General features: G+C 35.3%; 1 protein-coding gene across 7 annotated transcripts in view; it reads right to left on the reverse strand.

Moving 5' to 3' along the window:
- The window catches only part of CEP290 (centrosomal protein 290), a 119,152-nt gene that overhangs the window by 48,775 nt on the left and 45,953 nt on the right, over window positions 1–24,424 (reverse strand). For all 7 annotated transcript variants that reach the window (XM_079774229.1, XM_079774226.1, XM_079774227.1 and 4 more), the window contains 11 exons: window positions 21,613–21,715; window positions 21,138–21,368; window positions 16,866–17,039; window positions 10,332–10,443; window positions 7,264–7,469; window positions 5,721–5,872; window positions 4,178–4,289; window positions 2,714–3,169; window positions 1,843–2,007; window positions 524–631; window positions 177–311 (listed from right to left, as the gene is read on the reverse strand). In XM_079774229.1, the coding sequence (XP_079630355.1) occupies window positions 177–311; window positions 524–631; window positions 1,843–2,007; window positions 2,714–3,169; window positions 4,178–4,289; window positions 5,721–5,872; window positions 7,264–7,469; window positions 10,332–10,443; window positions 16,866–17,039; window positions 21,138–21,368; window positions 21,613–21,715 (1,954 nt within the window). The remainder of the gene's footprint in view (window positions 1–176; window positions 312–523; window positions 632–1,842; window positions 2,008–2,713; window positions 3,170–4,177; window positions 4,290–5,720; window positions 5,873–7,263; window positions 7,470–10,331; window positions 10,444–16,865; window positions 17,040–21,137; window positions 21,369–21,612; window positions 21,716–24,424) is intronic.

A 24,424-nucleotide genomic window follows, 5' to 3' on the forward strand; every position in this document is an offset into this window, starting at 1 on the left:
GCCATATCTGTTTTTCTTTATTGCCTATTAGAAGCATTATGGGAGAGCAGAAAAGGAGGGTGGAACTAGCAACAGATTCATCATTCTATACATCATCCTCATTAAAATATATTACACATGTAGAAAATTCTACATACCCAAAATATACTAATCAAAACGCAAATTTTTCTAATTACCTCCTCTAGTGATTTACAAGTCGCCCGTGTTTCTAGAATTACTCGAACATTCTCCTTAATTTTTCTTAGAGCAATCTCAAGTTGATTTGGAAGGGGCAAGCTCGGGTCTGGCATTGATCCTGTAACATCTTCAAACTATTAAAAATAGCATTAAAATAAAACAGTTGCAGCATTGAAGGAAACAACATTAATTTTTACAACTATATGATCAGACATGGTTAAAGCCCACTTATATTTGAAATATAAAAAGATAGCAAATTAAAATTCCATCTGACATTAGAAAACATTTATATGGCTAACATTATAGGCCATGCTACAGAGTAGCAAATAGGATTAATCACTCAGACCTTCTGTGCTGCATTTAGTATTTCATTTTGCTGACGGTCAAAAATGTCTAGTTGACGTTCCAGCTCAACTTCTCTTTGATCCCAGGCCATTTCTCTTTCTTCATGAAACTGAAAAAAGATATTTTGCATCAAACATACATAGAAACACTCACCAAGCAAACAACAGGAATTTTTACATACATTTTCTTATTTAATTCCAACAACAAACCTTTGAGGTCACTACTATAATTTTATGGGGAAAAGAAGCAAACTCAAGAGAGGTAAAGTACTTTGCCATCAAAGAGATAGGCAGATATGGAGTCAGGATTTTAATCCATCAATGCATTCATCTATTCATCCATCTATCCACCTATCTATCCAAAATATATTTAATGACGTACTATATGACAATCACTATTCTAGGCAATGCAAGCATAACAGTAAACAAAGCCAAGTCCCGCAGCCCCTCACCCCAGCCAGCCCCGGCACTGATTGGTCTCCCCACCCCCATCAAGGGTGGGGCAGCTGGCCAACCCTCCCCCCCCCCATCGGCCTGCCCCACCTGGATTGGCCCGAAGCCCCTCCCCCCTGGCAGGCCCTGCCCCTGATTGCTGCCACAGATGGGCCCCAACCACTCCATTTGGGGATGGGGCTGGCTGGCCAACCTCCTGCAGCCCCTCCCCCCACCTGGCCACACTGCAGATCAGCCCCCCCATACCAATCAGGGGCAGGGCCCACTGGCCAACCACCCATGGCCCCTCCCCCAGGTCGCTGACCCCCAATCGGTCCCCACCCCAATCGGGGGTGGGGCCCACTAGCCAACCATCCTCGGCCCCTTCCCCCAGCCGACCCAGCCCTGATGAGGCCGCTATCAGGGCGGGCTGGCCAGCCAACCCCGCCATCTCCTCCTCCCGACAGGTCTGGCCCCAATCCGCCCCAATGGGACCGGGCCAGCCAGATCCCCCACCCTCTAGTTTCAACATAAATAAATATGCATTTGTATAATGGTTTAGAAAACAGAAATTAGAATATTTTATACCATAATAATGGAAGCTAAATTCAAGTAGGAGAGTGATGTAGTCACTTATACAATGTTCTTATGTTTAAAATCTTAGCAAGAGCCAAGCTAAGTGGTTGCTTAGTGGTTGAGCATGGACCTATGAATCAGGAGGCCATGGTTCGATTCTCGGTCAGGGCACATGCCCGGAGTTGTTGGAGGCAGCCAATTCTCGCTCATCATTGGTGTTTCTATCTCTCCCTTCCTCTCTGAAATCAATAAAAAAATATTTTTAAAAAGAAAATCTTAGCAACAAAACATCAAAATAAATATAAAATGAAACCTTGTTCTGCTGTACAATTTCTTCCTCCAGACTGCTGATTGTATGCTCATATTCAGAAATTATATTATTCAAATATTTTATTTCTTCTTTATCCTTGACTAATTCTCGATTTAATTTAAGCTCTTGAAGACGGAGTTCTTCTATTTTCATATGCCAACTGATTACCTAAAGATTTATAAATTATACATACAAATGTCAATGCTATATAAATAAATATTTCTCCACATCGTAATGATTTTAATTCAAATTAATAAACCCTATAATAAAATAAAATATAAAATTATTTTGGTGTCCCCAAAAAGTGTATATACACTTTAACAGCTGATAGCTCAGTTTTGAAAATGAAATGTACTTTAATAAACAATGCGTTTATAATGATTCAAAGTATGTGTATACATTTTTTTGGGCCACCCTATATTTCTAGCCTAGAGAATAAAGTTTAATTGCAAGGTAATTATTTTTCATTTACTTTCTTCAAATAAAGGTAAAACCAAAATTATATTAAAAGTACATGCAGGCCTAATACTTGTAAATTTTAAACAAATAATGATTACAAAGAGTAGAATTCAATTGATAAGCACTATAATGCTTAAAAATTATAATTAGTATTTTATTAATATATATAAACTTCTTAAGAGTATTTAAAATTCTTTGTTATTTTAAAACCTAAGTACTTCTACAAAAACCATTGCTTATAAGTATCTCATTTAATTTTTACAAATAGACATTCAAGTAGGCAAAACCCCTAATTTATAAATTCTAAATTAATAAATTAAAATATATGTTAAATGTTTCTCATACAGATACATATGAAGAACTTAAAATTATGTAACTCTTCTGGAAATACTGAAGTTAAAAATCACTGTTTTACCTTTTGGGCTCCCCGAGCATCCTTTAAAGTGCTTACTAACTCTTCTAGCCCCTTTAACTTTAATTCCATCTCCATTGTTTTGTTCTCCATATTTCTGTGTTCTTGTAGAGAATTTTTCATTTCCTGCATTATCTTCAGTTTGTCATTTTGTAACTGAATCATTGTCTTAGAGAACTTCTCCTGCTGTGCCAAAGGCAAAGCTCCACTGAACTGGCGTCGCAGAGACTGAATTGTCTGGCGCAGATGTTTTGCTCTGTTTCTCCCCTCCAAACGGGCATAATAGAGAGCCTGTTCTTTTTCATCCAGTTTCTGTTCTAAGCGCAAATTACAGGCCTCCATCTTCTGCAGTTTCGATGTGACAGACTCCAACTTACCAAGAGCAGTAACCTCACTAATTTGAAGAGAGACAAGGTGTTGGTGCAACTTGGCAATTAGTGCCTTTTCGTCCGATTGTGCCTAATATAAAAATACATATATTTGTAGCAAGTTTCAAGTTTTTCTTATGAAATTTATCATGGATTTAATATCATAATTTACTAAACATTTAAAAGTGTGCTACATGAGATCCTATAAAAATCTAACCTTGCTTTAATACAAATTACCAAAAAATGAAAAAGCAAAAACAGCAAAAAACAGAATCAAATAGGTGTAAAATCCAAATCTGGCAGCTGGCTAAGTAACAGTTGGAATATCACGGTGTTTTTTTTTAGTTTTTTTTTTAACTTCTATATGTAAACTATAATACTGATGTGTACAATGTTATTCACTATTTGTACTTGACAGATCAACTCAGGGATCCTCACACATTTCTTTTTATTTTTTATTTTTATTAATTCTTTTTTAAAAATATATTTCTTTATTGATTTCAGAGAGGAAGAGAGAAGGAGAGAGAGATAGAAACATCAATGATGAGAGAGAATCATTGATCGGCTGCCTCCTACATGCTCCCTACTGGGCATTGAGCCCGCAACCCAGGTACATGCCCTTGGCCGGAATCGAACCTGGGACCCTTCAGTCCCCAGGCTGATGCTCTATCCACTGAGCCAAGCCAGCCAGGGCAATTTTTATTAATTCTTAAAAAAACATAATGTGAGAATATGTAAAAAGCTACATAAAGCTACAAGAGAAAATATTGTTATGAAAGGCTTACTATTTCTCCTCACTGTCTTAACTCTGATCAGCAGTCAGCACAATGCATTTATAGGCATTTAAATGCTTTTCTGTATTATGGTTTTTTGCATTAAGTTGCAAACTAATCAGATTATAATTAACGAGAATATGAGCCCCTATTTGATATATTCTTTTTTTTTAATTTTTTTAATTTTTTATTTTTTTTTATATTTGACACGTTGGAAATTCATATTTGATATATTCTTTAATTAAAACTATAAAATCATCCCAATATCTAATGTGAATTTAGAAAAAAGAAAAAAATCTATATATAAGAGCCAACACTGTACATACCTGATAGTCTAACAGTTGTGTTCTGATGGACTCTACTTCCTTTTCCCTGGACTGTTGTTGTACATTCAAAATTTCAACTTGCCTTTTGGCAATGTCAGAAATCTCTCTCAGTCTAGGAAGTAATATTTCAGAAACAATTAGGTACATTTTCTAAGGAAGTAAATACCAGGATTTCAAATTTTTAGAGCCTTGGAAAAGCCATTAGATTCCATCATCTCTTCTTTGTATGAAATACTAAAGCAAAATTTCCTAAGTTGTTTCATGAAACATAATGCCCGGAGAGGTTAACATGTGTTTTATGGAAAAACTCCATTTTCAACACCCCTCCTCCCTTGAAAATTCATAATACACAGTATCGTATTAAATGTACTGAGAAGTTTTAAAATAAAAATTATCTGAAACTATACATATATAGCATTTTCCAAATGTATGTGGCCAATAAAAGGGTGGGGCTTTATGGTAATTTATTAGATTTCCTATATGACTACTATGAGAAGACTACACGGGTAAAGTAAAATGCATTTTACTGTAGGTTGAAATAATTTTAGTTCTGTGTGACAGATAACTTAGGTTTCCTCATATTGATTAGAAGTTCTCAATGACAGTTCTATAAGTTTTGATTAATTAAAATATAATAATTAATTAAAATGAATAATATAAGTTTATTTCAAAAGGTAAGGTGTATGAGATGAAAGAATTAAAAAGAAGTATTTTTCACAGTGAAAATGGTTAGAAATGACTGATATTCCCAAAAGGATATCAAAGCTTCAAAAAATGGCTATAACTATGAAAGGCTATAAAACTTTTTTCACTAATTTGTACTTGACAGATCAACTCAGGGATCCTCACACTTTTCTTTTTATTTATTTATTTACTTATTTATTTATTTATATTTTTTATTTAATTTATTGGGATGACACTGGTTAACAAAATTATATAGGTTTCAGGTGTACAATTATGTAAGACATCATCTGTATGTTGTATCGTGTGTTCACCACCCCAAGTGGGATCCTCACACTTTTCCACTGAAGTAACGCATGATTACAAAGGAGAGTGAATACATAGCATCTACCTGGCACATAGTATTTACACCTTACATATATTTTGTGTTCTAAGCAAACAAACTGTTTCCACACGTAAAATGAAAATAACAATGTTACTTCATGTTAGTAAGTGTAATTGTATGAGTTAATACCTGTTTAATACCTAACACAGTATACATAGTAGATACCCAAAACTGAATCAAAATCTGAAATGTTTCATTATATTTTTACAGTAACCTTCTAAACAGATAAAAGATGTACGATTTCTTCCTTAATAAAGTGAAAAAACTTAAGTTTAAATAAATTAATGGTCCTCCCCCCAAAAAATATTTAATATGTAAAAGAACTACTTAATATTATTTAACCATATTCTTTTAAAAGGAAACCAGTATTAAGTGCCACTAAGAATATTACCCCTGTACCACTTTAATTAGGTTTCTTAAAGACAAATTAGAATAGACACATCTAATCAAATGACCAGAAAGTTTACTTGCACTCACTTTGACACTTCCACTTTTAGTTCCATTTCATTCTTCTCTAATTCTAGAATCCGTTGTCTATCAGCATCACTTACTGTCTTGCTCACACTATCAGCTAATTCGTCTCTTAACATCTGTTCCACCTTCTGTGCTTCCAAGTTGATTTTGGTAAGCTAAGAAAAAATAACAAAAAATGTTCAGATATATCAGCTTTTGAAGAGATTTTCCCTTTATTGTTATTTTTAAAATTTATCTTTATTGTTAAAAGTATTACAGATGCCCCCTTTTTCCCTATTAACCCCCTCCATCGTGCACCCACCAACCCCCAAAAAAGTTTTTCCCTTTTAATTTAGCTTTAGCATACTGCAGTCCTCTTTACTTTGCATTACCAGATACTGAATTGAGTGTGAGGTATTAAGAATAGATTGAAAAGGGTAAAAAGGGCAAGAGTCAGAAACAAATTATGCAAATTCTGATTATGCACTAACCCACCCAAAGTCATTTATGTTAGGCAGCTCACAATCCAATGATATCAGAATTTCTGATATTCTTAATTTGCTAGGAATGCAGTACACTCATTATATTTTACTTCCATTATATAACCTATAAGTAAATCTAAATGAGTTAAAGTCAATATATATTTAGTGACAGTAAAATAAACAACACCATGCTTTAAAAATTATACTAATTCTCAAGGTAAAACAAATGTTACATGAATGCTACTTCATCATAAATTGTTGAATTTTTGTAAACTGTATTTATTGCCATCCACTTTAATTATTCTGAACATGTCAAAAAAGTCTAAAACCTCGTATCTACAATAATAAAAGAGTAAGATGCAAATTGACCATATCTTGGCAACGCCCACCAGCCAATCAGGAGTATGCAGATTAACCCAACAAAGATGGCGGGTTAATTTGCATACGCAGGTGCCGAGTGGCCAGGGGCGGGGCGGGACGCTTGTGTCGTCGCCATGGTGGCGACACAGGCGTTCTGCACTGCCCCAGCCGCTCTGGGCCTCTGGGGAGCGTGGGAAGGCAGAAAGGTGGCTGGCTGCGGGCCAGAGCGAAAAGGCGGCTCTAGCCAGAGCCAATGTGGTGCCAACAGCCAGGGGAAGGAAGGCCCATTCTTACACGAGTCTTCGTGCATCAGGCCTCTAGTTAGAATATAAAGTCCCTGAGAGCATGGCTTACTGTTTGCAGTATTTTGTTTCCTGCTATAACTCCAGCCCCTATGCAGTGTCTGGAATGAAATAGGCACTCAATAAATATTTGTTAAATGAATGGGTGGTAGTGGAAAGGCATTCCATTATTAAGCAAATAAACTTTTTTGCATATTAAATCTAATCATGTAATGCTAATGAGAAATAAAAACTCATTCACAAAAATATTTGCTTTCTTTATAAACATTTAAAAACATCTTTTATTTTTATCCATTACATAAAACACAAGCAGTATATGAATATGCTACTTCAGAGATACAAACAAACCTCTTACATAATACAATGTCTACCATGATTAATTCCTTATTTTCCAATTACATGATAAAAATGATAACATCGAACCTCAGCAAATTTGGTTTCCAATTCAAAATTACGTTCTTCCATTTGTTTTAATGAAGTCTTTATGTGTTCATACATTTTCTGAGAATGTTCAGCCCGCTGCCTTTCATTTAATTCCTTCATCTCTAGCATAGTGATTTTTTTTGAAATAGAAGCAATCTCACTGTTGGTTATTGATTTCTTTGTCTTATCCATGTTAGATTCATTTCCTGTATACAACAATATTTAAGTTAATCTTATGTTGTTGTTATCAAAATTATATTCTAGATATTTTAGAGATTATGTTCAAGGGATAACACATGAGGCTTTTAAATTATGACAGATCCAGATTCCAGTCATAGCTCTGTTATTTCCTGTTTACCTGCTGCCTATCCCATTTAATCTCTCTGGCATTAACATTCTTCATCATTCAAATGATAACAAAAATTATTCCTCGCCCTAACTGGTTTGGCTCAGTGGATAGAGAGTTTCAACCACAGACTGAAAGGTCCCGGGTTCGATTCCAATCAAGGGCACATACATTGGTTGCAGGTTCAATCCTTGGTTCTGATTGGGGTGTTTGTGGGAGACAACCAATCAATGTGTCTCTGCCATCAATGTTTCTATCTCTGTCTCTTTCCCTCCCTCATACTCTCTCTAAAAATCAATAGAAAAATATTCTCGAGTGAGGATTAATAAAAGAAAAAAATTCCTCATGGAATTATTGAAATATAAAAGGTATACTGTAGATGGTGTCACAGGCAGAGAATCAAAAAAAGGGAAAATACGTATATTTTGTTAACTAAAAGGAGAAAAACTCTATAATAAGCAATTCAATAAAACAACACTATTTTGTGAATATAAATGCAGTGACTTTATTTTAAAGTCTCATGGAGTCAAACTGAAAGTAAAATACGAAGCCATATGATTTAGGGATCTCACCAAATATCTTCTTTAACTATGAGTATTACTTGGCCTTTGTAAACATCTAATATCAAGTATTTTAAATTATTGTATTGGTTATTAATCTAATAAATATAGATATATATGCATATATGTATATCTAATATTATGTAATACATATATGATATGGCTTGTCTTTGGACATAAAAGTCTGTGGTTAAATCAAATGAGAACAAAATAAAAAAAATTTACCATGCAAAGGCATCACATAGGATTACCATTAGTTACTTAGTTGTTTTTTGAAAAGGAGAAAACTAATACTTTTGATTTGCATAACCCACATACTCCGGGGGGAGGGGGGGGGGAGAACACACAAATTTGGTACAGCGTTTTATTTTTTTGGAGAATCAATTAATCATATACTCAGCGAAATCAATTATTTTAAGGAACTAAGCAGTGATTCATAACACTAATAATAAGCTTGAGTTTTAGAAATGAATTTGCTCAAAGACATATATTTAAAACAAAAAATAAACAGTTTTGGTATCTGCCTCAGTTTTAAGAAGTACTTCATTTTGTTCTGTATGTATCTTTAAACATATGAATTTAGAATAGCTACTGTAAGCAGTGATCAAATAACTAACAGTAACAGTTTACTGAAGAACTAAAAGTGTTAGTAAATCAGTCCAGGCAACCCTCAACACCATGAATGAAAGAAAAAAATGCTCTAAATATAAGTATACAAAGAACATAAAACCCTTTCTCCATTCATTTCTGTGCTAAACTATGATAATGAAGAGAGGCAGGTCACAGGGGCAGCAGATTAGCCATGCGTACATTCTTGTGTTTGGAGTTTTCTTAGAGAGAGGGGGTAGTCCACAACAACCCAACATCAACAAACTCCTGGATAATAAAACCTAATAAAGTGACACTTTTAAACAAAGATATAACAACAGAAATTAAGAAAAGCTTTTAAAACTTCCACGACATAAAGCCATGTATGGGAGAGATGAAGGTATTTGAAAATAAAAAATTTCTAAAGATATTCAGACCTTATTAAAAAGAAATAGGGTAAAAGAAACAGAAAACTTACTAATATTTTATGTAATACACTTTTTTATATCTTAAATGGTATCTTCTGTCACGTAGAAGCTACATGGAAATCAATTTACTTCAAATCTCTTAATGAATTAAAAATTACATTTCTAAAAGTAGTTTATTTTAGACTTCCCATTGTTAGGTCTCTGTAAACTACATATCTCAGTTACCAATATAAAAACACAGCTCTACTAGTACTTAGTAACAGAAACTTTGAACAGCTTAGAGCTCTAAGGTCTAGAAAAGAAAAACATGAAAACATCTTAACCAAAGCAGCAAATTTATGTGAAAATTATAAATCATAATGCTAGCAAGATAAAATGATTTAAATGCTATAAACTAAGATATCCTATTGAAAAACTAATATGGAAAGCCCTAGCAGGAGCAACGAATATTTTAATACCCTGTGAGACAATAATATCGGCTAGATATACATGAAGATGTTCACTGTAGCACTACAAGCAATAACAGAAATGAGAAAAGCTAGTGATGTAATCACTTGAACACAGAAAGGTACTACATAAACATTTATATTTATAAGTATAGTGAATAAAACATAGCAATAGTTTGACATCTACTAAATAAATATAGTGTATGTTTATTATAATTTAATGTGCAATATTTAAGTGTACACAAGGTTATACAAAAAGTTATAATATAGTAATGGAACTATGGGTAATATAAATTTATTTTTTTGATGCTATATAGTAAACTTTTATCTTAAAAATACCAAGTGATCTATTCTTAATAAAATTTTATACATAGTGAAAGACCTCATATTACTGTCATTAAAATACAGGTATTTCAAAATTATCATCAGTATTCACTGATAAATGGTTCAAAACAGCAAATGCTGTTTTTTAACATATAATTTTACTTTGAACAAATCTAATTTTATAACTAAAAACAAAATTTTGGTAGAGTTTAGTCCAAGATATTATTCAACTGCCTGCCAAATTAAACTGTAATGTAGAAAATTCACTTTTATCAAAATACTTCCTTTCCATGTGGTATGGAAAAAGAACTTTAAGTGCAAAATATTCTCTATTAGATCTTAAATCATTTTATATTATTAGAGTCATAGCACTTACCTAATTTTGTTTCTTTTTCCCAGGCTTGTTCAATAGTGTGAAGTTTTTCCTTAGTAATCTCTAGTTCTTTATTTATAGACTCTATTTGCTCTTTTAGAGATGCATTTTCACACTGAATAAAACAGAATCATCATTGAGAAAATACATTATAATTCAGACTACTACCAAAAAAATGACATTGTCTGAACTTTATATAATACCTCCTAAAACATACAATCCAGTTAGTCTTTTTTTTAAACAAAATTATAAGTTCTCACACATTAGGTTTATACATATCCTATATAATAAAACCCTAATATGCAAATGGACCGAATAACGGAACGACCGGTTGCTACGATGTGCACTGACCACCAGGGGGCAGATGCTCAATGCAGGAGCTGCCCCCTGGTGGTCAGTGCACTCCCATAGGGGGAGCGCCACTCAGCCAGAAGCCGGGCTCACAACTGGTGAGCACAGCAGCGGTGCCTCGGCTGCAAGCGGGGGTAAGGAGCGAGGGGTCCTGGACTGCGAGAGAGTACAGGGCGGCTAAGGGACCCCCTCCCAGTGCACGAAATTTTGTGCACCAGGCCTCTAGTATAATATAAAACATTATTTTAAAATAATCAAAATCTTGAATATCAAATATGTGGCCCCTAGAGGCTGCCATATTCCTTTGGTTAAGCTAGAATACTCACAGCTTCACAAACCATCACACACTAGAGCTTTCTTCCCTCATTCACACAAATAGTTACTGAGTATCCCTAGCATGCTATCAGTGACAGGTGCTATATGTTAATGGTGAAGAGAAACAAAAAAACATTTTGGCCTTCAAAGGCCTGACCTTTGGTGTCTGTGGGTATGTATGTATGGCAGGAATTGGGAAGGATGTGTAAGACAGCAGACAGTAAACAGGTAAGCAAACTAACAAAAAAATCATTTAAAATGTCAAGATCTAGAAAGAAACAGTGTATGGACCCAGGGAATAATAAAAGGAGGAATATCTAGACAGTGTGGTTAAAGAAGGTATTAACCACTGAAGAGGTGGTTTTTAAGTTGAAACTGAAAACATGAGAAGGGGCCAGTCTTTACAAGAAACCATCCATGGAATAAAATGATATACTGGTGAACCCAGGTGCTCTAAAGCAGGAAAGAAAGATGTTGAAGTGCTAGAGGACTTGAGCATAGTGAGAAAAAATAAGATGGAGAGTGGAATAAGATAAAGTTGGAAAGATAACAGGGAGATATACGTACAAAAAAATAAAGAGAAAAATAAAAAAAATAGCCCGGCCTGTGTTGCTCAGTGGTTGAGCGTCAACCCATGAACCAATCACTGGATTGATTCCTGGTCAGGGAACATGCGGGCACAATCCCCAGTAGGGGGAATACAGGAGGCAGATGACTTATGTTTCTCTGTCATCGAAGTTTCTATCTCTCTATCCCTCTCCCTTCCTCTCTCTCTAAAATCAATAAAACCATACATTAAAACAAACAAACAAACAAACAAAAAAGAACAACAACAAAAAGATAACAGGGCATGGTATGTCAAGACGACGAACTGGAATTTAACTTAATAAATAAAAGGGAATCATTTAAAGATGTTAAGGAAGAAGTTTTAAACGATTCCGGGATGCAATGTAGAGAATAAAGGGGTAAACAGAAAAATCAGAAATTAGTCAGGAAGATACTATAAAGTCCAGATGAGTGATGATGCTGGTTTAGACTAGGCCAGTGGTCGGCAAACTCATTAGTCAATAGAGCCAAATATCAACAGTACAATGATTAAAATTTCTTTTGAGAGCCAAATTTTTTAAACTTAAACTTCTTCTAACGCCACTTCTTCAAAATAGACTCGCCCAGGCCGTGGTATTTTGTGGAAGAGCCACACTCAAGGGGCCAAAGAGCCGCATGTGGCTCACGAGCCACAGTTTGCCAACCATGGGACTAGGGTAATAGCAGTAAAGAAGGAGAAAAGAGGACATACATGAATTAATTACATCTGGGAAATAAAAATGATAGCAAAAACAGTGACTAGAGAAGAACTGTAAGGTATCTGCCTTTAACTGAGCAGATAATATGGCATATATATACTGAAACAGGAATGACTATGAGAAAAATAGACATTGGGAGTTCATTTTGGATACATTAAATGTGAGACCCCCTTGAAATATAAGTTGTAAAGTGGTAATTTCACACAGTAGAAGACAGCTTTGAAGTCAGGCTGGAGGCATAAATGTAGAAGTTGCCTCATAGTCTATTTTAAGCTAATTTATTCTTTCTTTTAACGGATAAAATGCCTACTGTATGCCAGGTATTCTATGCACTAGACTTCAATGGTAAACAAATTCCATCCTAGAACTTGCATTTTAGTGACATAGTTGGACAATAAGCTAACATATAACACAAACAGAGGCCCGATGCACAAAATTGGTGCAAGGGGCTTGGTCCTCGCAGCTGCAGTGGCTTGCCTCGGCCCTCACAGCCCAGGCTTTGACCAGAAGGACGTCTAGACGGTCGTTTGGCTGTCTGGTCGAATTAGCATATTACGCTTTTATTATTATAGCTGTCAGGTCAAAAGATTTATGAAGAACATTAAAGTAGAATAATGAGATTTTTTTAAAAAGGGAATGTTATGATGAAAAGAAAAGTAAAATAAAAGAATAAACTTGCCTTTTGGTAACAAGCACAATTAAAACCCTATTCTAGATACTGTAAATACATAGGAGAAAAACAAACAAGGGTTTAGGGTATTTTAAATACTTTTCTACCCTTTTATTTCCAGACTCTTTCAAAGTAAAACTCTGGTCTTGCTCCAGATCCCATTTTCACCCCCACCCTGGTATTGCAACTTCACTTATTACCATTCCAATCTCTAATCTGGTCATTAATCATTCTCTCCTTATTGGCTCTAAAGTTTCTTTCCCTCTCCCTTCAAACTTCACTGGTCTCATTAAAAAAAGTGATAAAACAAAACAAATCCTCCTCTTGATTCTTATTTAATACAGATTTATTTCTCTTCTATTATCAAACTTACAATTTTTCTATTGCATAATTCAGTTTTTGTCTTTTCTAATCACCCACCCTTTTGTTTAAAATTTGTAAATTCAATTTTAATTACCTTTACTCTCATGTATCTTCACCCTTAAGAGGCATTTATGATTTCCTAGTCACCATATATGATAATCTTTGCACCATGGTTCTACACCAGTGGTTCTCAACCTTTCTAATGCCGCGACCCTTTAATACAGTTCCTCATGTTGTGGTGACCCCCAACCATAAAATTATTTTCGTTGCTACTTCATAACTGTAATTTTGCTACTGTTATGAATCGTAATGTAAATGTCTGTGTTTTCCAATGGTCTTAGGCGAACCTGTCAGCGGTTCTCAACCTGTTTGTCGCGACCCACAGGTTGAGAACCGCTGCTGTAGAGGCTAAGACCTAAGACCATCGGAAAACACAGATATTTACATTATGATTCATAACAGTAGCAAAATTACAGTTATGAAGTAGCAACGAAAATAATTTTATGGTTGGGGGTCACCACAACATGAGGAACTGTATTGAAGGGTCGCGGCATTAGAAAGGTTGAGAACCACTGCTCTACATCATTAATCACCATCTGAGGTCAACATTGATTAGCTCTAACTCTGTGTCAAATAGAAGGTACTAAATACATACATGAATTAAGCAGAGATCCTGATATCTAGAGGCTTCTATTCCAGGAGGGAGGCAGACACAGAAATACATATAATATGATGTGATAAACAGCAGAACTAGGTACAAGATACAGAACTAATATAGACAGGGGGAAGGAATTTGTCCTATGAAGAATACTTCAGAGAAAAGGAATCTGAACAAAATTTTGAAACATGAATAGAAATACACTGAGCAGATGAACTGGGAGAGGGGAAGGGGTTTCTAAATAAAGGAAAGAGCATATACAAAAGGATATATGTAAGAAAAGACACTGTGTTGCAAAAAACCGGTAGTTCAGTTTCTAAAACATCTTATCTAATAAAAGAGTGATATGCAAATTGACCATCACCCCAACACACAAGATGGCTGCCCCCATGTGGACACAAAATGGCCGCCACAAGATGGCTAGCAGGGGAGGGCTGTTGGGAGGGACCAGGTCTGCAAGGGAGGGCAGTTGTGGGTGATCAGCCCAGCAGGGGAGGGCAGTTGGGAGGGACCAGGCCTGCAAGGAAGGGCAATTGGGGGCAATCAAACCTGCAGGGAAGGGCAGTTAGGGGTGACCAGGCCTGCAGAGGAGGGCAGTTAGGGGTGACCAGGCCTGCAGGGAGGGCAGTTAGGGGCAATCAGGCTGGCAGGGGAGTGGTTAGGGGGTGATCAGGCTGGCAGGCAGAAGCGGTTAGGGGCAATCAGGCAGGCAGGCAGGCGAGCAGTTGGGAGCCAGCAGTTCTGGATTGTGAGTGGAATGTCCGGCTGCCCGTTTAGGCCCGATCCCGGTAGAACAGCCGGACATCCCTTGAGGGGTCCCAGATTGAAGAGGGTGCAGGCTGGGCTGAGGGGTAACCCCCCCTGCACGAATTTCGTGCACCGGGCCTCTAGTACATAATGAAACTCCTTAGAGCAGGAGAAAAGTAAATGAAGGCTAATCAAAAAAGGAGGTTGACTTTTATTCTTTATGTGACTGGCAGCTTTTGACAGGTTTTAAGCAAGGGAGTGACATGGTCAGATTCATGTTGAGAATTACCATTCTAGTGACAGAAGGAAGGATGTAACACTGGAGACAGGGATATGAGTAATGACTACCACAATAAAGATAATAAAGAAAAAAAGACATCACCAATAAGAATAAATATATGTTCAGAATTATAACTGAGATATGAGAAGGAGAGAAAGGGATATAATACAAACACAAAAGATATTTAAATTGTGAGAAAGGCTCAGTGGATCTGCACACTGAAGGGTCCCAGGTTCGATTTCAGACAAGGGCACATGCCAAGTTGCGGGCTTGATCCCCAATAGGGGGCGTGCAGAAGGAAACTGATCAATGATTCTCTCTCATCATTGATGTTTCTATCTCTCCCTCTTTGAAATCAATAAAAATATATTTTTTTTAAAATAGATAAAATAAAGTTAAAATTTCTCATTGATATGTTATCTACAGAAGACTGCTTACCTAATTTTCTGATGATAAAGAAGACAGAGGACATGAAGAGAAAAAAAAAAAAAGCCCTGGCAAGTTGCTCAATGGTTAGAGTATGGGTCTGTGCACCAAAGGATCTTAGGTTGGATTCCTGGTCAAGGGCACATACCTACATTGCAGGTTTTGTCCCTGGCCTTGTGGGCACATGTGGGAGGCACCCAATCGATGTGTCTCTCACATCAATGTTACTCTCTCTCTCAAAATTAATGAAAAAAATATCTGAGTGAAGGTTAATAAAAATAAATGAATTACTTCTACATCTAAATAATCACAATTTTCATAAAAAGTAACGTAATCTTCTCTCTTTGGAAAAAAAGTAAAAAAGTAAACTGATTAGGATTATTTCTAGTTAGTAATAATAAATAATGTTAATTTTGTAGGAGTCATTGAAAGCTATTGGTAATAATGCTTTGTTTTATTGACTGTGTTCCCCTAAGCAAGTAAAGGCAAGTAAAGGCTTTTGAGCCAATAGAATTCTCTATCATTCCACCCCATTAGAGGATCATAAAAGAGAATAAATAATAAGCCAAAAGACATATAATCCTATCCTATATAATAAAACCCTAATATGCAAATCAACTGAACAGTGGAATGACTGGTTGCTATGACGTGCACTGACCACTAGGGGGCAGATGCTCAATGCAGGAGCTGCCCCCTAGTGGTCAGTGCTCAGCCAGAAGCCGGGCTCATGACTGGCAAGCGCAGCAGCAGTGGCGGGAGCCTCTCCCACCTCCGCTGCAGGTGGGCAGTAAGGAGCGAGGGGTCCTGGACTGCAAGAGGGTGCAGGCCAGACTGAGGGACCCTCCCCCTTCCGCAGTGCACAGAATTTCGTGCACCAGGCCTCTAGTTAAGGAAGGTGAGCAAATCAGAAGCTTAATTTGCCTACCATAAAGGGTATGGAAGTTAAGTGGCTAGAAGCGTTAAGTTGCCACACAAAGGCTCTGGGCCATATTCACTATCAGATTTAAACTTATGCTACCTACTTCATCCTGCTCTTCTGTAACTCTACCATTAAGAAAGAATGGGAATTTGCCGAGTTCATCCATGGTTGGGGAAGAGCCATTAATATCTCACCCACTATAAGCTACAACCACAAGGAACAGAAAAGCCATGAGAGAATAATTTGTTCTGGGAACAAAGGTAAGGAAAAGGGCTGGGTACTTAATGATGCTTCTTTTGATTATAATATTCTATCCATGTTCCATGTTCCTTTTTTTCTTTCTTAATTTCCTGATGGAAAGAGGTTTGATTCAGCAAAATCATTCAAGTTGACTATGGAGGACTACCTGGATGAAATTGCCCAGAAGGCATTTTGCACTTACAGATACATATGACCAAAGAAAAATGGCTGATATCACAGGGTTCTCAGATCACACAAACTTACCTCTAGGTGTTCCAAGTTATTTGTTCTTTGAACAAGCACATTATCTTTTTGCAAGATGTCCCTGTACTTAGCAGTCAGTTCATTGTATTGTTTATTGGCCAATTCTAGTTCAGACAGAGAAACACTATTATCCATAACTTTTTGGAGAGCAGCAATCTTGAAAATGGCCATCTCCTATATAAATAAGGATACAATCAGTTAAATTACTGTACTGTTTCTTCTGGTGAGGCACTAGCCACTTTTGAGAAAGACAATACAACCAAAAACAAAAGAGGTTTTGAGAATAATTTTAAAAATAAGATTTCTCAAAAAAGAAAAAAAATAGATTTCTCATATAAGAAAAATATTGCAATAATAATTAATTTTCTGTTTCATATAACAAATCATCTTATTTGGAATTTTTAATCGTAATAAAGTGAATCCTTTTATGTCTTATTATAATAAAATAAAATTCAGTTAATTTGAGCAAAATAAAAGAGGTAGCAGGAAAATACATAATTTAGACTGTATCTTTAGCTGGTTTTTCTAAATTTCATAAAATTAAAAAAAATAACTTCCCTTTTGACAACTGGATGGCAAAATTAGCATTGCCACAAGTAACCTTTACAGCTTAGCTATTTCTGGTTATTATAGTTACAAAGACTAACTGTGTAATAAAATATTTTTTTTTTGTTCACAGTAAGGAAACATTATTTAGGGAGAAAAGAGTTATCTTTATCATATCTATCATAAATAATATCAAAATTTTTAAGTTACTTGGCTCATGTTCTACTCATTAACTACATAGCTATAAAAAGTCACAATTCAAATACATAGCATTAACACCAAAAAAAAAAAATCTAATCTTTCAGTTCTCTTCAAAGTAAGCTGATAAAGAAGTAAGGCAAAGAACAACCAATTTTATGTAGTGAAAAAGATAAAGAATTTATAGTTATAATTCATTCTGAAGTAGAGTAGTAAAGAAAACAAAAATTTGTAATGGTGCTTCAGATCTCATTTTGACAACTTTTCTTCTCCATGTAAATAAGTACACACTATTCTACAATACCCTTGAGATTTGGTTTCACTTTTTCTTTGTGGAGGGTGAAGGAAGTTATGCTTCAGACCCCTCTTAAAATCCCCCTCCCCCCATTTTTTAATTTTGTTTTTCTACTTTTTTGGGGGGGAAAATCCAGCCATAACCGGTTTGGCTTGGTGGATAGAGAATCGGCCTGCAGACTGAAAGGGCCCTGGTTAGATTCCGGTCAAGGGCATGTACCTTGGTTGCGGGCACATCCCCAGTAGGAGGTGTGCAGGAGGCAGCTGATCAATGTTTCTCTCTCATCGATGTTTCTAACTCTCTATCCCTCTCCCTTCCTCTCTGTAAAAAATCAATAAAATATATTTTTTAAAAAAGAAAAAAAAAATCCAGGTTGAACAATCAAGTTGAAGAGGAAGAAAATTCTAGTTCTTTTTTCCCTTCTATCTCATACACCAGCTGTATTTATAATACTCCAAGAAAAGTATATTCTATAAAATATAATGCAAAAATAAAAACAAGAATACTTAAGTGCTAACATTTTCTTATTATATGTCCAAGTAAAAATAGCTTTTATTTTTCAACAGGTTTTTTTTTTTTTTTTAAATATATATTTTTCTTGATTTTTACAGAGAGGAAGGGAGGGGGATAGAGAGTTAGAAACATCGATGAGAGAGAAACATCAATCAGCTGCCTCCTGCACACCTCCTACTGGGGATGTGCCCGCAACCAAGGTACATGCCCTTGACTGGAATCGAACCTGGGACCCTTCAGTCCTCAGGCCGATGCTCTATCCACTGAGCCAAACCGGTTAGGGCTCAACAGGTTTTTTTGTTGCATCATGATTCAGCTTTAAGAATACATTGAAAACAGGGTTCTTAGCATAATTTCACCCCTTACTATATTTAAAAGGGTATGATAAGGAACTCAAGTTCATTTTAATTTTTACTTTAAATTCTTCTATTTATATGATGCTATGTAAATTTAGACATGTCAACTGAACACACACATGCTTAAAATAAGCTACATTGTCCTAGCTGATTTGGCTCAGTGGATAGAGCGTGGGCCTGTGGACCAAAGGGTCCCAGGTTCGATTTCAGTCAAGGCACATGCCCAGGTTGTGGGCTCGATCCCCAGTGGGAATGTGCAGGAGGCAGCCGATCAATGATTCTCTCTCATCATTGATGTTTCTATCTCTCTCTCCCTCTCTCTTCCTCTCTGAAATCAATAAAAATATATATTTTAAAAAGCTACATAATAATATCAGATTTAGAACAAGGTGCAGAGGAGTACATATAGCATGTAACATTTTGTGTCTTTGTTAACATTTGCAAAATGAAACATTAGAAGGATAATCAGTTACCTATAGGGGGTGAAAGGTACAGGGTCAGATTTCTCTGACTGGATTTTTGAATATGCAAATACTTCTATACTCAAATTTTTAAAAAAGAAAACAGTAATCCCTGAAATTAAAAACAAATGAGCTTCAATATATATTAAATGTCTGGATAACCATACAAAGGGGATAATTTGAAGTTAGTGTCAAATATGTTACCCCTTAGTTAGAGACAGTCTAAAGAAAATAAAAACTGTAATGAAATTTTAAACTATATCTAGTAGCATTGTTGTTGTCACTATTAATACTAATACAAAATTATTATTTTTTAATTAATGTATGCATATTGTAGGATAAAACAAGTAATTATTTTAATGTTAGATTTAATGTTTTTTAATAGAGATTTCCATATAAGAAAACAGAAACACGAGTATAAAATCAAAGGTTATTAAAACTCCATACTATTTACTTACCCCATAATGTTAAATTTGAATTAGTAATAACATTATGAACTCCTGGTTTAAATATATACATATTTTCCTAATGTGTCCACTGAAAGGAACCAATAACACTCAGACAGCAATGACACTTAGTGACCAATTTTTTGGTATCTAAATTCCTTCCCTATTAAAAAGACCAGGGCTGTTTAGAGAAATGGCTTATTCCAAAGCTGGATAAAAAGTATACAAGGTAAATATTGGGCATCTTATTGTGCCAGAAAACTAACCAAGCTTTGAAACTTGGTTCAAAGACTAATTGATTCTTGTCAAAAGTTCACAAGAGACAGCTTTAAAGGACTCCCATTGGCCAAAGTTGAGACAAAACAACAACAACAACAACAACAACAACAACAAAAAAAACAATGACTCCAACTGTTGAATATTAATGACTCCAAGCATATTGAATATTTAAAAAGTGTGTGAGTCTGCTAGGACCCTTAGAGAAGAGAAAGTGGGAGTGGAGTGGGGGGCAGGAAAAGAGGCACAGTACAGCCCAGTATTCTGAAAAGTGGTCCTTAAAAGAAAAAACATGAAGATTTTATATTATCTTTCCCTTCTGGTAGGAACTATACTTCAAGATAACAAAATAGCCTGAGCTAATAAGGGAAAGCTCTTTCTCCGCTAACAAATCTAGAGAGCATAATGTAACTAGAAAATGATAATTTTTGCAACTTCTAATGAAATAATTGAAGTAGGAAACAACAAATATCAGTGGGTGCTAAAGCTATCAGGAGAAATGACAAAAAATTGATTATTTGCATGGTACCAAAATTTTCCCAAACAGTTAACTAAAATCATTTAATAATAGAGATTATCATGAAACATGGGACTACCAGATACTCTTGAAATGATGTAATATGAAATATCACTTAAATATAAAGCAAAAAACATTACTTATGAAGTATTTTTGTCAAAAATATTTAACCTGCATATAACCAAGGCTTCCAGGATAACTTTAGCAAATGCAATGGATAGAGAAACAAGTAAAATTATGCTATTTTTTATCATAATTAATTATCATCATATAAATCATCAACATTTTTCAGAGAGAAAAAAACTATGGGATTCTATATTAAAAAGACAAGTAACATTTAAAAAAAAAGAAAGGTCCTTAACTGAATCCTAGGACAACTAAGGAAATATGAATATTGTCTGGACATTAGATAATATAAGGAATTCTTATCAATTTTACTAGGTGTAATAAAGTGGTTACGTCAAAAAAGTTTTGATTTTAGAGATGCGCACTAAAATACTTAGGAGAGAAATGTCTGCAATTTAAATACTCCTACAAAAACAGATGAAGCAATTATGGCACAGTGGTAATAAATGTTAACTATTAATCCAGATATTAGGTGTTCATTATACTATCCTTTCTTCTTCATGTTTGAAAATTTTCAAAGATAAATATTCAGATTTACCTTAAATCGTTGTAAACGTCCAATTTTTTCACCAACTTCAGCTTCCATTGATATCAAGTCATTCTTCTGTTTCTCATTTTCTTTTCTAAGTTGGTGCTCCATTTCTATTAAAGTAGTATATTGTCTTATGAGTGACTTTTCATTGACTTGAAAGACGGTGATTTTTCTACTATAATCTGAAAGTGTTCTTTTCATTTCATCTGAATCCATCTGAAGAGTGCTGAGCAAGTTCTGCACAAAGACAGAACTTGTTAATTTTAGCTATCTTAGTTTATACAATATCATATATATTCTCTCATGAGAGAGAATCATTGATCTGCTACCTTCTGGACGCCACCTACAGGGGATCGAGCCTGCATGTGCACAGACCTGGAATTGAACTGTGACCTCCAGGTTCATGGGTAGATGCTCAACCACTGAGCAACTCAGGCTGGGCTACAATATCGTATATTGACTTCAAAAGTGTTTTACTTACATGATATTCTTTTACTTTTATAGCATCTTGTTGAATTTGACTATCAAGTTTTTTCTTTTCCTCTTTCATTGTTTCAGATTCTGTTTTCCAGGTCTCCTTTTCACTAAAAAAATAAAAATAAAAATGACAATATGCTAAACATAATACAATATTTACCGCAGAAAGAGAAAATGTCTCATAAAACCAGAGTCACTGTAGTCTCAGTGGTTGATTGTCAACCTATAAACCAGGTCACAGTTCGATTCCATCAGGGCACGTGCCTGGGTTGCAGGCTAGATCCCCAGTAGGGGGTGTGCAGGAGGCATCCAATCAATAATTCACTCTCATAATTAATGTTTCTATTTCTCTCTCCCTTCCTCTCTGAAATCAATTAAAACATATTTTTAAAGAGTACTGTAGCTACTCAGTACCTAATAACATAAGACTATCAAAATTCTCTTCAAAAAAGATTTAGCCTGAAAGTGACATTTTTACGTAATAAATGCAAGGTAAAAAAATTATTTTATCAATCATTTTCATTATACCATGAATCATCGCCCTACAATTGTAGCAATATAACAATTGCTGCTGAATCTTATGAAGATTTTATCAAAAATAGAAAATCATTAGGAAAATAGACAATCCCTCAAATTAATTCTGGAAATCAAGTATCAATATTCTGACCCTACTCTTAAGCTTGAGTGTTAAATACTTGCAAAATATTTAGAATACAAATAAAATTAGAAATCATTGGACATAAAAGAAGACAGTATGGAGTTTCCTCAAAAAGTTAAAAATGGAACTATTTGACTCAGTAATCTCACTTCTAGGACTATATCCCAAGAAACCAGAAACACCCATCAGAAAGGATATATGTACCCCTATGTTCATAGCAGCACAATTTACAATAGTTAAGATTTAGAAACAGCCTAGGTGCCCATCAGCAGATGAGTGGATTAAAAAACTGTGGTACATCTACACAATGGAATACTACGCCACTATAAAAAAGAAGGAACTTTTATCATTTGCAACAGCATGGATGATGGAACTGGAGAACGTTATGCTAAGCGAAATAAGCCAGTCGAAGAAAGAAAAATATCACATGATCTCACTCATATGTGGGATATAATGATCAACATAAACTGATGAACAAAAATAGATCCAGAGACAAATGGTGGTGGGTGGGGGAAGGTTAGAGATCAACCGAAGAACTTGTATGCATGCATATTAGCATAACCAATGGGCATAGACACTGGGGCAGTTGGGGCTTGCCCTCAGGGGTGGGAGTGGTGGGGTGGGGGTGGTCAATAGGGGAAAAAGGAGACATATGTAAAACTTTAAACAATTAAAAAAAAAAAAGATGTGTCACAGGCATAAAGAATAAAAATGGCAACAAATAGGTACCTATAAATAATAACCTTAAATGTAAATGACTTATGCTTCAATCAAAAGACATAGAGTAGCCCCAGCCAGTTTGGCTCAGTGGATAGAGTGTCGGCTTGCAGACTGAAGACTTCCTGGTTCAATTCCAGTTAAGGGCATATATTCAGGTTGTGGGCTCAATCCCAGTAGGGGGCGTGCAGAAGGCAGCTAATCAATGATTCTCTCGCAACATTGATGTTTCTATCTCTCTCTCCCTCTCCCTTCCTCTCTGAAATCAATAAAAATATTTAAAAAAATAAATAGGGTAGCTGAATGGTTAAGAAAACATGACCCATTTATATGCTGTCTATAAGAGACAAACTTCAGAACAAATGACTCACACAGGATGAAAGTGAAGAGATAGAAAAAAATTGTCCATGCAAATGGAAACGAAAAGAGAAAGCTGAAGTAACAATACTCAGATCTGAGAAAATAGACTTCAAAAGATGCCATGGTAAGAGACAATGAAGGCTACTTCATAATACTAAAGGGATTGATCCAAAAAGAGGATATAACTCTGGTAAACATATATGCACCCAATACAGGAGAACCCAAATATATAAAAAAAAAATTTCTGGAGGATTTTAGGTGAGAGATCGACAGGAATACAATCATAGTAGGGGTCTTTAACAAACCACTAACATCACTGAACAAATCTTCTATACAAAAAAATCAGCAAGGAAACAGCGACCCTAAACAACACACTAGATTAAATGGATTCAATTGGCATTTACTGAACATTTCACCCCAAAGTTAAGAGAACATATATTCTTCTCAAGTGCACATGGGGCATTCTCAAAGATAGACCACACGTTAGCACTATACTAAGTCTCTAGAAGTTCAAGAAGATTGACATCATATCAAGCATCTTCTTAGATCACAATGGCCTACACTAGAAATCACCTGCAATAAAAACATCCAAAAACAGTCAAACACATGGAGGTTAAATGGTATGTTATTAAAGAATGAATGGGTTACCAATGAGATCAAAGAAGAAATAAAAAACTTCCTGGAAACAAATGAAAATGAACACCCAACAACCCAAAATCTATGGGACACAGCAAAAGCAGTACAGAGCACAAAGTTCATAGCACTATAGGCCTATCTCAAGAAACAAGAAAAATTTCCAATAAACAATCTAACCCCACAACTTAAAGCATTAGAAAGAGAACAACAAGCAAAGTCCAGAGTAATTAGAAGGAAGAAAATAATAAAGATCAGAAGGGAAATAAATGACAAAGACTAAAAAAACAATACAAAAGATCAATGAAACCAAGAGATGGTTCTTTAAAAAATAAACAAGATTGATGAACCTTTAGCCAGAATCATCAACAAATAATGAGGACCCAAATAAGGAGAATCAGAAATGAAAGAGGTGATGTAACAACTGACACCACAGAATTACAAAGGA

The sequence above is a fragment of the Cnephaeus nilssonii genome (genome assembly GCF_951640355.1).
Source record: "Cnephaeus nilssonii genome assembly, chromosome: 6".
Lineage (NCBI taxonomy): Eukaryota > Metazoa > Chordata > Mammalia > Chiroptera > Vespertilionidae > Cnephaeus > Cnephaeus nilssonii.